The sequence below is a fragment of the Siniperca chuatsi genome, linkage group LG19, assembly GCF_020085105.1.
Source record: "Siniperca chuatsi isolate FFG_IHB_CAS linkage group LG19, ASM2008510v1, whole genome shotgun sequence".
Lineage (NCBI taxonomy): Eukaryota > Metazoa > Chordata > Actinopteri > Centrarchiformes > Sinipercidae > Siniperca > Siniperca chuatsi.
The window spans coordinates 21,648,096-21,666,715 of record NC_058060.1 but is presented as its reverse complement, the minus strand read 5'-3'; the positions used below and the strand labels follow the sequence as shown (position 1 = coordinate 21,666,715).

At 41.0% G+C, this 18,620-nt stretch overlaps 1 protein-coding gene across 1 annotated transcript; it reads left to right on the top strand.

The window, feature by feature from the left end:
• The first annotated feature begins 7,382 nt into the window (after positions 1-7,382).
• Positions 7,383-18,121, top strand: LOC122866668 (serine/threonine-protein kinase H1-like). Its single transcript, XM_044176639.1, has 3 exons — positions 7,383-7,822; positions 8,523-9,243; positions 15,419-18,121. The coding sequence occupies exons 1-3, from the start codon at positions 7,554-7,556 to the stop codon at positions 15,773-15,775; spliced, it is 1,347 nt and encodes a 448-aa protein (XP_044032574.1). The 5' UTR covers positions 7,383-7,553; the 3' UTR covers positions 15,776-18,121.
• The last annotated feature ends 499 nt before the right edge of the window (positions 18,122-18,620 follow it).

Genomic DNA, 18,620 nt, shown 5'->3' with positions numbered 1-18,620 from the left:
GAAAAAAGAAAAACCTTTGTGTGCTTGCAATATAATTACAGCCACTTGGATATTTCTGTCTGTCATTTAAAAATGAGTGTCTGGGAGCAGGATAATGGGAATAATCCTTCTGCCTATTTTCAAATTAAATTTTGGTGTTCATGGTGAGAGGAGTGTGTGTGCTCGTCTCTTGGAAGCAAATCCTCCGTTTGAATAACTTCCCTCAAGGCTTGATGGATGTGATACAGATATTAGATTTCCATCACTTCAAACTCTGAAGTTTCTGCCACTGGGTGACTAAATAATTGAAGACTTCTCCCATAAAAACGCAATATATCTGTTTGAGAAAAATGTTGCTTCCTCAAATTTATCAGTCAATATTTCAAAAGTGAGGATGAGTCTATCCCCAGCAGCATAACTATACTGTAGGCAGAAGCTTACTCACATCCACACCAGCATTTATTTTGTAAAAGTATGTGTCAGATCTTTTGAAGCTTTTTCCACATTTCCACATACAGTATGTATTATAATACACTTCTTCATTATATATTATTAGAATTTCATCATTTTTAAGCTGATATCCATGTTGTCAGACTCTTCATGTTAATTACTCCCTTGTAATTTGTCAAATATTTAATAATTCAATTCTACTCAAATAATAATAATAATTCTGATAAAAATATGCATGATAAAATTAAAGATTTATTTATTTTTGTAAAACTACCCCTTACAAAGAGAGCACATGTTAACCTCATTAAATATGTGGTGTTTTTAACGTGTAATAAATGATCATGATAATTTACAGATCTCACATTTGAAACGCGGTTTATCACATTGGAAAAAGTATTTCCTTGGACCTTGTGGTGAGATTCTCAACTGCTGTTTCCAAGGTCAAGAATGAACTTTGAACTTAAGTGGCGAATTGTGTTTTTCAACATTTCACGTGATGAAAACTCCTGTGATTCAGACACATGTGGTTTTTGGACTTTTAACATGTAAAAACACTCATTTCACATATGCTTTTTTTGTAAGGGACAGTATACAGTGACAGCTTGAGACATGTGCACATATTGTATGGAATAGTCTTTATTTGAGGAAGAGTTTTAACATTTTGGCCTTTACCGCGAGGTGATATTAAAGGTCAAGTCTGATGGTTAGAAATTGCGGTCTCTGAGTCATGGAGAGAGACACACTGGCTGTTCAGCTAAGAGCCTTTGGAAGTAAACTTTTCTCAGAGGTCAGGTTGTACATTTGAAAAGATATATCGAAAAAGGACAAACATTCTGTGTCCATACAGAAGCGTTTTCTCTTCTTTGAGATGATGACAAATGTAAGCAAAACATTATTCACGATTTTTTTCAGTTATTGATGCTTTTAATTTTAGGGGTGAATGAAACAGAGACTACTCAGGATATGACTCACTGTATTTTTTTTTACAAGGCTCACCACAGTGGCTCTTCAAAATCAGAGTTATTAGACTACTTGACCCTCCCTCAGTTGTTTTCTTTATCCCTCTGTCTGCTAAAGAGTAATTAGCAGAGCTGTTCATTAATTACACATGTGAGTCCATGCCCAGACATCAGAGCGCTGCAAGGGCAGGTGACTGTATCTGTCAACTGAATCCAATTTTGCCAACTCACGCAACATTCATGATTTGTTCAATCAAGACGTCACAGACAATTTGTCTAGCGTGCCTTGTACCTCGGCCACCTCCGAGCTCTTCACAGAAAAGAAAATTAGAGTATCCGTCAGCCGTCCCAAAGGGTCCTGCCTTTGGGAGATGTAGCATCCTCCCCCTCTGTTGACAGACCTGGCGCCTGCCTCACTTGTCACTGTAATTAGTTTTGTTTTGCTACCATTGTGCTCAGCAGCCTTGCTTTATTGCTGCATAGCTGTGTGCAGTCGGGGCTCATTCCACAGTGTTGTATTAAAGGAGGCTGCGTTTAAATGCCCTGACATGAAAAAAACAAGTATTCTCCTCAAGCATTGATTTCTCCTGCTCTCAACAACTTGTAATAAGCAAACATACTTCTTGTGTCCAGCTCCCCACTTATTCGTATCTCTCCGCAAAACAACAATTACCGGCCGGTGTTCCATTGATGAATCATGGACGGCTTTAATTCATCAGCTGTGTAATGCTACATGTGGGCTCAGTGCAGATGAAAGAGGTCATGAGGGGGCTTGGCCCATGATGGATGGGAGAGCAAATCTCAGAGATTGATCAATAGCAGCAGTGTTAACGCATGCTCTCTCTGGAAGTACTTATCTGGTGTGCACAGGATTTTAGGACATGGACAAAGAACAAAAACTAACTAAATACAAACAAAACTAACTAAACCCAAATCCCACATAACATGGCAGCACATGGTTTGGCCCAATGAGCTGGCTCCAGGATTTAAGAGTCCTCAGCCACACCTTTTGCTCCACCAGGAAAGGACCTCCCCCAACAACCACGGTAACTCAAAGACAATGAAACAAATTATTAATATAACAGATCATTGCTAATGTAATCCTACAGTGTTAATGTGTGCACTTCATATAAACAATGTAAGGTTAAAAGCAAATAAATAAATCGCAAATGTAACAAACTGTGTGATGTGGCTGTGGCCATCACAATGTCATTAAAGTGTGTTCAGACTTATTGCTAAGTCAATTTTAGAGGCATATAAATCAAATAAAGTCAATTCAAAGATGCAAATGGACTTAAACACACATTATCCACCCTGTGAAATGACACATAAGTGAGTTTTGAGATCGGACCGGTCAACACATCGTCCGTTTGTGTCACATAAACACAGACTACACAAACAGTGCAGCGTTCAAATTCACACAAATAATGCAAGGAAAATAATTGATGTGCATTCAGTCTTAACACACGTTGACAAATGATTTGTTGGTGTCATTACATTCTGGAAATCATGATAATCTACATCTGTTAGACTTCTCTGCTGCCTATGTGAATCATTTGATCATCATGCATATTGGCATGCAGGATAGTGGTATGCAGTGATTTGCCACATACCTCAAAGACATATTAGTTTCAGGTAGGACTGATCATTTTTCTTCTTCCTTGGCGCTCCTCTCCTGTGGAGTATCATAAGGCTCTATTAGGTAGCCTTAGGTCCTATGTTATACTCTTAAGTGTGACATAGGACTAAACATACACTCGTACACAAAAATGTGATAGTTTCCATGTATGAAAAATCCAAACTCCACATCCAAACATTCCTAAAAATCTGAATTACATGGATTTGATGTTTCCTTCACTGTGCTATTTTTTTTCTCTAAAACCTCTGAAATCCACCATAGCATTGTAAAACCCATTACTGTTGAGAATCTTGTTCTCAAAGATATTTTTGGGGCATTGTTTCACCTTTATTGGACAGTGAGAGTGAAGAGGCAGACAGGAAATGGGGAGAGAAAGGGGCATGGCATGCAACGCAACGTCGCCGGCTTTCCACTCTTGGAAAGGCTTTCCAGCTGATTTTGGAAGTTAGGCACTGATGATGGGTGATAAGGCCTGGCTCGCTGTTGGCATTCCAATTCATCTCAGAGGTGTTGGATGGGGTTGTGATCAGGGCTCTGTGCAGGCCAGTCAAGCTCTTCCACACCAAACTGGGAAAACCATTTCTATATGGACCTGGCTTTGCACACAGGGGCACTGTCATGTTAAAACAGGAAAGGCTGTAACCCAAACTCTTACTATTGTATTATAATAGAATGCCGTAGCATTAAGATTTCCCTTAATCTGAACTAAGGGTCCTAGCCCAAATGACATTCTTTTTATTGTGTAGTTTGCATACTGAACATAAGTCCAGGCTAGGTAAGGCAGGATCTTGATGAATTATACAACCTCTGGGAGGTACAGATTTCTTATATATGCTGTTCCAATCATCCCTCCTCGTTGTGATGTTAAGTGCACACCAGAAATAGTCACCATGCTGTCTCACCCACCTAAAGCTTACATTTTCAAAGTTCAAGTGTTCATTGAAATGTTTTCTTTTTTCAAACCCAACTTTCTTTTTTTTTCAACCTAGGAACAACAGCTCTTCCGCATCCTTTTCACTCAGCTGTGCTTCTGAGCCACTTCAATCCACAGTTTTTAGTTTGCTCTGGCTCCAGTCCACTCCTCTCACACACAGGTATCACATCCTCCGACTACAATAACAACAGTAATGAACTGACTGGCAAGTGGCAGCTGCGCTCTGACCGCTCCTCTGGCCTAAACTGAATCACAGCAGCCCCTAATGGCTTTTACTCCCTAGGCCCCGGCGTTACCAATACCACACACATGTTGCGGGTTCATTTATAACCGAGGACAGCCTTTTAGTAATCAGATAGTGGTTTGATAAACGCTGAACTGCTGACTCCCTTGAGGAAGGCTTCTGAAGGGCGATTTACCACCTCAGTGCTGATGTCTATCCTCTGTTGGATCTTTGTGTCTGTGTATGGAGGGGTGTTGGGGTTCTCTGTCTGTCTTTTTCTGTATGTGAGTGTGTGTGTGTTTGCAGTCCTTTGAGAAGGGATAGACAGTGTGTGACAGCAGAACAGACTGATAGGCCCAGCATCCCCTTTGGCTCCTCTGAGAGAGAAAAAAACTGCAGCAGACAAGCAACTGATGATGCAGCCTGCTTCTCTGTTCAATGACAACACAATTTACACCTTTTGAAAAGACGCAGCAATGTATAATAGCATCTATGACATTTTTATATAAATAAACATTTCTACCCTCTTAACTGCCAATGGATATAATACAATAGCGATTAAACCTTTGCTCATTTCATGAAAGCTTTTCCATTTGCTGCTTCTAAACACTTGGCATATGGTAGGCCTTTAGTGGGAATAATCCTCCTGGCACACAGGAAATGGTGCATTTTCCTCATGCAGCAAAAGCAGCATATATCTTTTAATAAATACAAGAAAATGAAAGGAAGAAATGAAGTTAGCATAAGCCACAATAGCTACCACATACAAAGCACCAACTGCAGAAAGTTCAACTTCAACAATAAAAAAAATTAGGAAAAATATCGAGTTTTGATTGACAAGTGTGATGCATGAACACAACATCAACAAGACCTCAGAACAAAAGTTGTCACCAAAACAAACAAAAACATGTTTCATAAACCATTATCCTATCCAAGTATCATGAATGTAAGCCTATATGTAGCACTTTTTTCAAATACCTTGTTTTGGAAGCAGGCTCTGTAAATTTTCCTGAATACACAAACATGCTGCACAATTTATTCATAAACATGAACTCATTATACAAACCTCATTTAACCACATTATTTCTGAGCTGCTCAAGTGAAAAATAATAATTTAAACTCTGCATACAGCACACTACTTGTGGTAAAAAGGTGCTTCTTCACTCTTTTTGATCCCTTGCTTCCTCTCTGCAGTCTCATATGAATAAATATGTGCATGTTTCCTGGCATCTTCAGTTTCTGCAAGGTTTAGCTCTTTTAAACAATGTACAGGGAAGAGGTAGGCAGGGAGAGGAGGCTGTATGTTATTTTTTTTCTTTCTCTGCTTCATTCTTTGAAGAATGTGGACACATGAAGACAGCAGCACAACATAATGCAGAAAATAGAAAAAGTAACTTAGCGCCAGTCACAGGCTTGACAGGAACACTGTATGACATACTGTACTCAACAATACGAACAATACAATGAACATGCATGGCTTCTGCATTAGCTCCTGACACAATAAGACACAATTTGCAGTCAGTAAGAAATGCAGTGGGGCTAAAAGTCAATTACCTAGAATACCACACACAATGTGGTATGATAGGTTTCACTTTTATAAATGTAAATGTATCTTAGGGTTTGCTATAATAAGTACAAATGCAACTGTGATTGTAAGGATGAGTTCTTCATGTTATGTTGTCAGTTTCAGTGGATGAATTGTATGTGGGTGCTTTGTCTCTAAGTAAAAAGAAATAGCAAGAAAAAAAGCTGTTCCAAAGTCATTTGGTCTTGCTCGAAGGAGTACATCACCAAAAATGTAACAAGAATTGATTTGACTTGAAGATAAATGGAGTTATTGTAGTGTTACATCATTGTGTGCAAGTTCACACTTCACAAGAGCTAGCACAAAGTTCTGTTCACACAGATTAAAATGAACTAGTTCTCGTTCATAGTTCACAATTTTGAATTTTGAACTAAGTTCACAGTACCAAAAACTAACTAGTTATTCATTTCTTCCGCGTTTTTCCTTTACAAAATGCTGTTTGCTGAGTTTGACTTGGGTGGAGGAACTTTGCGGCTGTTGGCTCGTGTTCTTACCCTTTGTTAATCATTTCTTGTGATCATCATTCACTCGCACATATTTCCTGGTCGGATGTTTCAGCTTGCAGTGTCATTTTAAAAAATTCAAAAAACAGTGTGTGAGGGTCACTAACTCTCACTGGTGTGAACAACGCTCACGTTTGTTAGTTGCAAACAGATAAATTCAGTTCACCATTCACCAAAAACATGAGTACGTTCAATGAACGGTGCTCTTTGAGCGCGTTCATGCACAACACTGTTTGCTTTTATGTTAATAGTGGTGGAAGAATAATTTACTTAGAAGCAATACCACACAATCTAAAGTAAATGTCCTGCATTGCAAGTACAGAAGTCATCTGCAAAACTGTAAATCTTAAAGGGGAACTCCACAAATTTTACACATGCAGGTCAGTTTGCGCTTCATGAGGAGTATTACTCAGCCTGTGAAAACAGTTGAATAATGTCTTCTGCAGCTCTGGATGGAGCTTTCTAAAGCTTCATAAAAATAAAGAAAAATAGCCCTGATGATGTCATCAAGATACTATTGAGTTGCATTATGAGAATCCAGTGTAGGTTCTTTCCACTGGATGCTGAGGCCAGCTTCGTTTAGGCCATACAGTCTTTGGTTGTCTGCATTTTTGTTTGTGTCATGTTTTTATCAGTTTACCTTGGATGGTGGAAATACTGGAAACACCGGATGCAGAATTAAATGATTGCTTCACCCAATAATTCTAAGAATTTTTGTATCAACACCTCTAATCCTGAAGTGGATGAACATGTTGTCCTCAAATGTCTTCACAACAGAACAGAGCTTCCAAAACTGGTAGACATTTTTAGTGCCATTGAAGTTGATAGAACAGCATTTTAAAATCATTTAAGGAATATATTATGTAGTTATTTGTTGTGTTACAATGTTACTGGTGTGTGACTGGAATCTTGACTTTGTTGGGGTTCTTCCTTCCACAATTTACTTCTTCAGGCTCGGATCATTGTGGTAATCTACTGTAAGAGGAGTGACAATAGCTTCAAACAGTTTCTGATTACCTGACACTTTTATCACATAAGTGAGTGAGAGGGTGTGTTTGCACACCTGCCAACCTCCAATTTGCTCGGTAGGTGGAGCTTGCTGTTGCTGTTAACACACCTCAAGCAACACCTGACTGAATGCATACCTGAATGCTCCAGCAGGAAGGAACAAGCTGCTGCCCTGTAGGCTTGTGTTCTTATTTCCAGGCTGCATTCAGTTTACAGCAGATGTAGATGCAATTTTTTGTTCCCTCTGTGGCAATGGCTTGTTGTTTCTGAGTGATGGGCTGTGGGAACAGTAAGGTGCTGCCTGGGGCAACCAAAAAGGGCTATGTAAGTGTAGTGCAATCGCTTGTGGCCTTTAGTAAAGCACATGATGATGATGATGAGCCAAAGAAGCGCAAGGAGAAGCAAAGAGGTCCGTGGCTTTCCACCAGCATTAAGAATCTTCAAACAGCATCAAACAGCCAACAGCCCATGCTCAGAGATGGACGACACCAGGATAAAGTTGCCATGTATAAGGACAAGTTTGATCCGCGTGTAACAGCAAGGTAAATATTAATAGTAAGGATCCAAGAACAATATCAATAAACATTTTTAAATACACTAATATATAGTGTATATAATACTATATATTAGCACGCATTAAAGGGAAAAAAGCTGAGATCATTTCAATTAAAAATCTACTTTTTGGCACTGAGGCTGCAACAAGTGACGTTATCTCAACCCTGTGAGCATTTTTAAAAATTTGTTCAAAATAGATAATTTGCAGAAGGAACACAAGGTGAAATGGCTTAAGAGGATTCATGTGCCTTTTAATGTTACCAGCTTTCTCATTCTACTCATCCTACCACCGCTAACCTTCATGCAATACAATTTATTAGCAGGAACAGTAGTCATTCATTTGAGAGACCTAGGCCTTGTAATACCTGAAGAATGCCTTCCTGTACTTGTCAGATGAAAGCGCAGAAACAATCTTGTCTTTAAGGGAAGTGCATGTCTCCCTCTACATCTGATTAGTCTGCTTATATGAAATATTGCCTTGTTCACCTGTGATCTAAATCAAATTCATTGTATATGTACATATATGACTTTGCCTGGTCGACTTTGCTGCAGTAGGCTATACAACATGCAGATATCTTACCATACATCACAGCTGCAGCTGCAGTGGGAGACGTTGAGTGCTTTGCAACAGTGTACCATGAGATAGTTATGTTGTAATGAGTCATCATTCCCCTTCTGCCCTGTCAGATATGACATCAAGGCTCTGATCGGTCGAGGAAGCTTCAGCCGTGTTGTGCGTGTGGAGCACAGGGCGACTCGCCAGCCCTTCGCTATAAAAATGATGGAGGTAGAGGCCCCAGAGGGCCGTGAGGTGTGCGCCTCGGAGCTGGTGGTGCTGCAGCGGGTGAGCCACTCTAATGTCATTCAGCTGATCGAGGTGTTTCAGTTTCCGCAGCGGGTTTACATGGTGCTGGAACTGGCCACAGGTGGGGAGCTGTTGGACCGTGTCGTCAGCAGGGGCCACTTCACAGAGAGGGATGCTAGCCAGGCCCTCCTGATGGTGCTGGCTGGGGTGGAATATCTGCACAACCTGGGTATCACCCACAGAGACTTGAAGCCTGAGAATCTTCTGTACTACCACCCTGGGGCCAACTCCAGGCTGCTTGTTACCGACTTTGGACTGGCCACTTTTGGTGGCACAGGAACTGAAGTTTCAGGCCCTGACAGAAGCGACGGGAGAGATCATACCGGAGCAGACAGGACTTGGTCCCTCAGAACCACCTGTGGAACCCCCGAGTATATGGCCCCTGAGGTGTTGCTGAGGAAACCCTATTCCTGTGCAGTGGACATGTGGGCCCTGGGGGTGATCGCCTACATTGTGCTGAGTGGATCCATGCCTTTTGAGGACGACAGTCGCACGCGGCTGTACGGATCCATTGTGAGAGGAAAATACAGTTTCCATGGAGATGTAAGTACACTGGGTTTTTCATTGTAGATTGGAGTTTAGTTATGTAAAGTAAAACTTGTAGCAAATAGAAGTTCTGGAGGTACAAAATTATCATAGTAACAGCTCAGTATCCAGTAGGAAATACATGCATATTGGACACCATGATCTATTTCCAATGCCAGTGTTAGTGTGCCCAATGTGTAGCAAGAAACTAAGGGTACGGAGGTTGTGGTGGTGGAATTGCATGTAACGTGTGTATGGGCATGTAACAGGTCCAGCTACAACTCAGTGGACAGAACCAAGGAACCATAGTATTTTGAGGTACAAGTTGGCAAACTTTCAAACTTTAAATTTACATACAATAGCAATACAAAGTCAGTTTTTACCTGTTACACTAACTACATACATTGTCCCTAGAAGCTCTTGATTTTACTGTTTGTTTTGTCTGATCTGGGGCTGCTTGATGCATTTTAGCAAAAGAGACTTTCAGTCTTTTGAAATGCATTTCAGTGTTTTCACACAAGCATTTATGTACTGTATGTCCTTTATAGAGTATTTTTATGTTGAAGGGCTGTGCTTTCAAGGAGTGAAAATAAGTAGTCAGTTCAAAAACTGAACACCAGCTCATGCAACAGATCCATACTGTATTTCTGAGAAATATTCTCTCATAGAAAAGGTGGAAGTTGTCATTCTCTTAATGCTTACAGAAGACTTCGCATAAGACTTGACCCCTGCTTCTAGTGATGTAATTTTGACATTGTTTTGACAGTCGTACACAAAATTCCCAACTCTGTGCTGTCATGCAGTCAAAATGGAAGCTTTTTTTTGTTTTGTGGATGTTAACCAAAAGCTTGCTTTGTGCAATTATCCAACCCTAGCAACACGTCCTGTCACATATGGCTGTTAGATCTACTTGCTGCACACCTTAATCATTATGCTATTAGAACTACCAGAAATAGCTGCATTATTCCATCCTTGCCTGGTACAGGTAGAATATTTTCAGTTGAGCATGTAGCAGTGCAGGCGTGGTAACAAGGTGAATTTTTCCTAGTTTTCATCCCTTCCTCTGCAACATTGTAAAGCACAAGAATGGATATGCGAAAGTTTGTTGTGGTGTCTGGAGTTTCCACTTGCTATGGCTCTTTGAGACTGCTTCGAAATGGGGAAAAGGCGGTCTGCATAGTCCCCCCTCCCCCCTCCACCCTTTCCTCTGTCATACAACTGAAGTGGGTATTTTTAACAGCCTATTCTGTCAAGCTCAGTGGTGAGTTCGGGCTTGTTCTTTCACGCTGATTACACCCAAGGCTGGATTATTCACTGGGCTAAGCCTGGCCCGATTCTCAGGGATGCAGTCTGACATTTTATTCTGGCATACAAGAGTCTCCCTTACATAGGCCCTGGACTATTATCCCTGTGTTTACCGCTGCACTGACCACCAACTGAACAATAGTGCAAAATCCTTCTAGACTTTATGCAAGGACTTATTTCACGTTTTGCATGGTGGCTTTCGACACAGCTCATATGTAGGCCACACTGGTGGAGAAAAATCCTTGGGAACAAAGCTGAAAAACACATTTCATAAGACCTCACGTATAGCATCTTACCGCTCACTGAGATGCAATGAAGTGATCAATCTGTAAATTCATATGATGACAATATGAAGACATCATACATGGCTGAGTAGCAGGTCATGGCTTGATGGATCAGCCATCAATCACATTCCCATCTTGACAAGACACTTATTCTCCGTCATGTGTAAGTATCCACCCTCTCCGATAGACTGACAACACAGTTTCACATACACACACACACACACACACACACACACACACACACACACACTGTAATAATGTTGTAATGTGTGATGAAGGTTAACAAGTATCCACAAAATGTAGACCTCTGCCATCACAGGGTTCTTCATGTCACTCAAAAGGGTGCTTCTCTTTGGAATGAGAACAGTTTCAACAGCCTGAGCAATTCCCTTCACATATTAAAATTGACTTGAAGAGTTTCATTTAATGATGCCTTTCATTGCATGTGGAGTAATGATAACACTGACGGACTGGATCCTCTGTGCTTTAGTGAAATATCAGAAGTGTTCTTACCGCAACATAAACACATCCAGTAAGGTTCTCTTTGCAAAATAAAAAGCTTTTGAATAAATCACAAGGACTATTGAAAAAATCCTAAGATGCAGGTTTGCCTGCAATAACCAAGGAGTAATGTCTTTTTGACTCAAGATGTTATTTGTCACTGTAATTAGATGTCAATACAATAGGCCTTTTTCAAACCAGACATTTTAACTTGTAGGAAAAGCACAGGTGTTACTAATAACATTAACAATGGCGCCGTTCTAAGTGTCCCAGTAAGCCATGACAGTGTGAGCGAGCATGCACAATACCAGGACCTTGAAACCAAGGCAGCTAAATGGAATTCAGCCATCATTAATTTCATTATTTACACCTGTGCTTTTCCTAGCGGCTGTTGTTGCACCTTCAGTATGGCAGAGATGTGGCAAGTTACCAAAATTTGGCACAACAAGGACATATAAATGTAAAGATAATAGCTAATAGTAAATGGAATTGGAAAGGGGAAACCATTTGGTAAATCAAGATGCAAATTAAATCCCAAATACTCCTTATAATTTTCTTTTGCTGCACTGTTAAATCCCTTTACAAACTCCACTATTTATTTATACCTATCAATCTGCTTTTATGAATCACCTTCAAATATGTCTAGTTATTGACTAGTTATAACAGTGAGTTATGTCATTTAAAGTCTAAAAGTAATTTAAAGTCTAAAAGTCTCACTCTGACCAGGTCATATATGAGATAAATTGCTACAGCACATAACCATGTGTACGACTCTCTAGGTCAATAGGTTGCACCGTTATGTAATGCATCAGTTTGTCATTCATCAATAGCAGACTGCAGAAAATTGTCATCAGAAGATCGTAAATAAGGATTCAACAAGTGTAATGAAAAGGGATCAATTTCAGGTAGGATCATTTTTCCAGATTTTGAAAGTTAGTCTTGTTCTCTACTATGCAAATTAATACTCGAGGGCTGCAATTACAAACATTCATCCAAAAGTATCAGTAGCCTTTTGTGTTTATTGAAGCAGAATAGGGAGATGCAGTAAATGTGTGTGAGTGGGTGGGCTGGGGGTTTCAGCAGTAAGATGGAGGTGAGACTCACTAAGAAATGCAAACGGCCCCCGGCAGCTGCCCACAAAACAGGTCCCTCTGTCTACCCAGCTTCCTCCACCGCTTCTGTACTGCACTAGCAACACACACATGCACACACACACACACAAACACACACACATAATGCATATATTCCACCCACAAGTGCAACAGCCCCTGGCCTAAAGACCTGTAGTGCAGACTCACACCGATGCGTTTACTCAACAGTGGCAGGGAGGAGGGGAGTTGGGTAGAGTGGGGGAGTCAGGGAATGGATGGCAGGGTGGAGGAGATTGCAGGGAAAGAAAGGAGGGAGCAGAGGACGAGCAGGGCAGAGGAAGAGCGGGTGTAGCCTCGGGGACTTTCTGCACCTTATCACTCAATCCGTTAGCTGCACATAGGACAGAGCGTTTCTCTCGCATGGAATCAGGGCATCACATCTGATGTGTCTGAGTGTATAAGTGGATTTCTGTGTGTGTGTGTGTAGGTGTCTGCACGCATGCATGTGTGCTCATGTCATGGCAGCCTTTTGTATGTAAAGCACAAATCCTTGCATTAGTTCAGGCCAGACAGCAGCCTGGTAACCTCCTCTGCATTCTGCTGCTGTGTTATTGAAGACACACTTTCCTGACCCAACCCAAACATCTGCATCTCTCAGCAGCAGGGCAACCTGGGTAACGGTTAGCCCAGTCTGCCCCCTAGTGAGCACTATGTGAACAAATCCAGCCTCCATTTGGCCACAGTGTATTGCACATGACAGCCCAATCTCTCCTGCATTCGGGTATTGATATTTTGATTACTGTGGCTTAGCTGCGACTTTCACCTGAATTAGCAACAGGCCACCTTCCCCATTTGGACTCATTATGATGAGGCATATTTAAACTTGGCTTTGTTTCTCAGGAAATGCTGTCAGGTGAATCAGATTTGAGTCAATTGTGAGGCGGAGACTCTCATGTGGAGTAGTTCATTATTCAAAAGTGTATCATCCTCGTGATCACATTAGCGTAATCCAACCATCTAGCGTTTACTTCATTTGTTGCAATTATGGTTTTGTCAGGTAAAGATGGAGCACGCCACAAACACAGTCAGCGGAGCTTCTCATTCACTCTAACAAGATGTTGCTCAATAAGCCAAGCCCTGTAGGTTTATCCACTGCTTATGCTATATCTGCACTCTACTTTTCTCCCCCTTCTCCCTCCTCTTCGGCTAGCTCAACAGTGATGTATAACACCGGCTCTCATCGCCTTCCTCCAAACACAATAAAGCCTTTGTGTATTTTGACATGAAAAATGTTCAAAATAAGGGAGCGAGATAAACTGCAGGTGGCTCAGTTCGAGGAAAGCAACACAGTTATGTCTCTTCTTCTTTAGGTGTACCATGTTGATAGCAGGAAAGAGGCAAACTTTTGCTACCTCTTCAAAGAGTTTTTCTGCATTATTCTCACCTAGTGCAGGCTTCACCATCGTTTGTACATTGCCAGCATGCACTAAACTCATGCGTTCCCATCATTTCAGGTAAAGGACAAAAGGCTTCTTATAGCCTCAGCTGCTATCAAATGTGTGTTTCATGGCCCAGTAATAAGGAGCCTCACCGAATCACCACCAGTGCTAGATGAAGAGGAATATCAGACTTGTTAGTCATGGGAGCTCAATCAAGCACTTTCTCGCCTTCCCAGGGAAACCGAGTGTCACTCTGCCTGCCTCTCAGGTGTGAAATAAAAACACAATGAGAAGAAAGTTTGAGTGAAAAGTGTTTTTATGACTCTTTCGGCAGGCAGCTCTGCACCCTGCGCTATGCTCGCACACACACTTCTCTTCAATCAGTGCACTGTGAGAATAAGCGAGTCCCTGCTTCTTTGAATTCCTCTCACCGGCAACAGTCTCGCAATTGTCAATTTCATGCTTGATTAATTGTCATTACTCGGCGAGAGACAAAAAAAGGGGAGAGAAATGCATTTCAGGATCAAAATGGAGAGTGAGACCTCCCTAAAGAGTGAGATTTAGTCTGTGCAAGGTTGAGTGAAGAATAAGAGCATTTTGCACACACAGATTGTACTGTATTTATCTTTTATTCTCCTCAGCCAGACACAGAATTATTTGCATCTTAAGGACAAGAGAGTGAGATAGAAGTGATTAAGGAAGCATTCTCTGAATTATGTTTATTGTTACCTGACTTCATTCAAACAATCCCAACTTAACATCGTGTAGAGAAAGAGAGTCTGTTTGCTTTTTTGACGCTAATAAAGGTTCTTGTGTTACGGCCAAATCTCCATAACCAGTTGTCTTCTGCCATCTTTTTAATCTGATGCCACATCTATCTAATTCAATGTCAGTATCAGTAATATTTTATTTAAAATAAGATGCAAGCACAAAGGTCATCAATTTCCTGAGGCAGGCCTCCACAATGCTGTCTTCATGACAAAGAACCAAAGCCGTGATGAATAATTTAATGATTCTGAATTATGATAATGATTCTAATGTCGTCTCTCCCACTGGAAAGATGGCATGGCAGATTTCAAAGCATTCTTGAATGTCAGCTTGGGTCATGACAAGGGGAATGATTTGTATTTGAATTAACAAAGACCAAAAGATCCCAGCGAGGCTCATCTGTGGTGCCTTTATTGTGAAGCTAATGCAGGCAAAGAATAAACATGCGCCCAAATCCCACACATACGGCAGGGCTACCCTACCTCCCAGGCTTCGTATTCTATCAGCCAAGACTGCTGCTTCCCTTTGCCCAGTGACATTTAGCTTTCCTTTGAGTTTAGTTCAGCTTGTTAGGCCTGCAGAGCACAGGGATCACAGTTTTATTTCTTTGTTAGAATGAAATCTTGCATCCCGCTTTGAAGAGGCTTTGAATCTGTACAGGCGCCTCGCCCAGATACCCAGCCGCTGCTTGTAGAGGACTGCGGGTTCCAGAGTGTCTGTGTGTGTAGGCTGAATTGACATCTTCTGGGGTCAGTGTTTTTATATTAACACTGATAGCAATGACTCTGCTTCTTCTATTCCACAGCCTTGGCCCTCAGTGTCCAACCTGGCCAAGGACTTTATCCAGCGCCTGCTGCTGCTGGACCCGGCCACCCGCCTGACAGCCAACCAAGCCATCCGTCATCCCTGGGTGGTCACCATGGCAGCCGGCTCCTCCATGAGGAACCTCCATCGATCTATTTCCCAGAACCTCAGGCAGCGGACATCACGCAGCTCCTCCCGGTGCCCGAGCAGCACCGCAAGCTCTGGCGATTCCAATAGCGTGGGCCTGGGAAGGCTAACGTCGCTGGAGAAAAACCAAGAGCAGCAGCAAGGCAGAGCATCTGGACTGACTCAGCCTCAGAGAGCCATACAACATCCAGCCAGAGGGCCATCCAACTAAAGCACCAGATTCATGAGAAGGCTAATGAGGGGATAGAACCAGCTGCCCCAGCTCAATGTGTATTGCAATCACAAACCTCAGAGCTGCAAACAGGCAGCCAAAGTGTCTGGGACAGGTGTTGTGACAAAAAAAGTTTCCTCCCTTCTCTGGACTTCAGTCAGGCTTCTCGACTAGAGTAATAACCCAGGTTCCCCTGAAGGCTGAGTTCCATCCTCTATTAGTTCCTCGTGGTTGGGTTAAGCTGTTAGTGAATATCCTTCAGTTTTGAGGTCCAGACTTATATTGAGACAGAGCTTTCCACCTCCACAAAGTCTCTAGCCCCTGGTTATTCACACAGCTCAGACTAATGGGTTCAAGGTCTCATTGAGATCATTATGAGTCACCACATTACCTGCCTGCGAAGAAGCTAATCTTAGCAAGGATGATGTAAAAGTAGAAGAAAACTTGTTACTTCTGCTCTGATCTTTTTCAGTTTTTAAAATAAAACTGCAGGAAGATTTACATTTTGAGGCAGAAAGAAGCAAATACGCTGTAGTCTTTTCTTTTGTTGTCACTCCTCCCACATAGCAGCACCCACAGTCCTGTGTAATCACTGAAAGCACAATCCAGATATTTGGTGACAGGCCTCTATCAAGTTAAAATTAAGCTTTGGGTTTAAAGAGCTCTCTACTCTCCCCCAAACATTATGTAAGCTGTAAACAACAGCATTTTCAAAATAACTCTTTCCAAAATAACTTTTTCCAGTGAGAAGTTTAAAATTAAAATGGTGATTATATTATGCAACAGAAGGGGGAAAAGTTCTTAGAGTGCATTAAACTGCAAGTAGGATGCATAATTACCGATGAAGTTCAATCTTGTTTACCAATATAACACATTTTTGTTTTAATCATTCAGGATTAATGCTTTTGGTTGCAGATGATAAGTCTTGTATTGGACTCTGTGGTGAGCTGGATTTACATACAAGGACGGTATTTGGATGCAAGACAGATTTGAACAGAAGGAATACTAGAAGGAGTAGACAAAAAATGTAAACACTTCAGGAAAAAAGGACTAGAAAACAGGTATTCTGTCATGTAAGAACATACAACATTTCCTCCTGCCCTTTAGGAATAAGAGAAGGTATGAGTTGTACATTTTTTTAAAGTGAGATGAAACACAATGTTGTCCTTTTTTAGACCTCATACTTCACCAACAGTCATTCAAGTCCAATACGGAAATGACTGTGCTATTCTTGATGTTTTTTTGAGTCTCAGGTGCCTTGTATGTATTTTTTAAATTATTGAATAAATCCAAACAAGCAACAAAATGTGTTGTGAGGCAGCTACTGTCATAATATTAGTTAGTTAATATAGCATGAAACTTCATGCTTCACCTTACAGTACTAGTTTTTTTTCCAGAGTTTTCAGCCAAATTTTCTAGCTTGATTAAAAAATATCTCAACTCAAGGTCCATTTACTTCTTTTGCTTGAGCTTTAGTAGAAGAGTGCAAAATGCGGTCAAAACGTCCAGAAAAAGTTGTGCTTTTCATGCTTGACCTTGGAAACAAAACAACTTGCTATTTTTTTCTGGAGCTTTAAGCTTTCAATTGCATCTCATTTTTCTTATCTGCTAATGAAGACCGTGAGATGTGATTGAAAACACACAAAAAATGCTAGTAAGTTGACCTTGAGTTTTTTTGTTTTGTTTTTGTCAAACTGGTTAATTAGTGTTGATTTGCTGGTAAAACTGGTACAGCTGCTGCTGCTGCTGTAATTCAGACTTTGGTTGGTTTCCACTCAGAACAAACATTTTAATGGATTCTTGCAGATACTATAAGGCTCTATTTAGTGCCTTACTAAATTGTGAATATGGATGATGTAATTTGGCGGAGGCTCATGCATTATTTCTCCAGCAGGGAGCATTGGAGAGTTGTTAATGCCTTTCAATGGCTGCCCATACTCCGTGACCTGAGATCAATGTCCCTTTGGGAAGGAGATGAGTAATGCTGGTGCATTATGGAAGTAATGTGTCAGCAAGCAGAAATACAGACAGAGCACTGTACTGAAAGTAGGATGTTAGTGGGCAAAGAGGAAATCTCCTTAAATTGTTGGAGTTAACAGTATGTGTCTTTGTGCTTTGATGACACCTCCATATTCTGCTTTAAAATGAGTCACAGTAACTTTTTGCACATAGAATGACATGGCCTCATGTGGCTGTGAGACAACTTTATATTTTTACTGAATTGCTTGAATTGTGTTGTGCAATTGACTCCATATCTGGTGTTATCAAATGATGTTTGACTGCATGGTCGAGGAAGGGGTGATTTGTTATGCATTTTTATTTTAAACTATGTGTGCAAACAAAATTCCACTCACAGACTGATAAAAGAAATTTGAATTGAATTAAACCAAATAGAAGTCAGCAATAATGGAAAGTGGTCTTTTTTCTTCCCCTAACTATTATCATTCCATTCTCAGTGCCATTATCTTTCAAAGGGGAATAACAAACCAACTGTCGCTGCAATGTATTGTTCATCTTATTTCTGCACACTGGCTAATTCTATTGTCTTCTGCAGTTACAGTTTGTTTAGAGTGGGCAGTGAAAGCTGCTTGATCTTGAAGAAATTCAACACATATTTACTTCCAGTCTTCAAAGAGTACTGCAGATAATCCTTCTATTATTTTAGTCTATAGTGCTGTGTGATCATTCGGCAGTTTATTTCCACACAGCCCTGGAAACTGACTCCTCTGTGGGATAAAGCTGCAAAACCCACCAGATGGATGTAAATAAACCTGCCATTAGCTGTGGATCAGCTTTCATATTATTTGTTGGTCTCCTCTACCTTGTGCAGCAGGACAGTGGATCT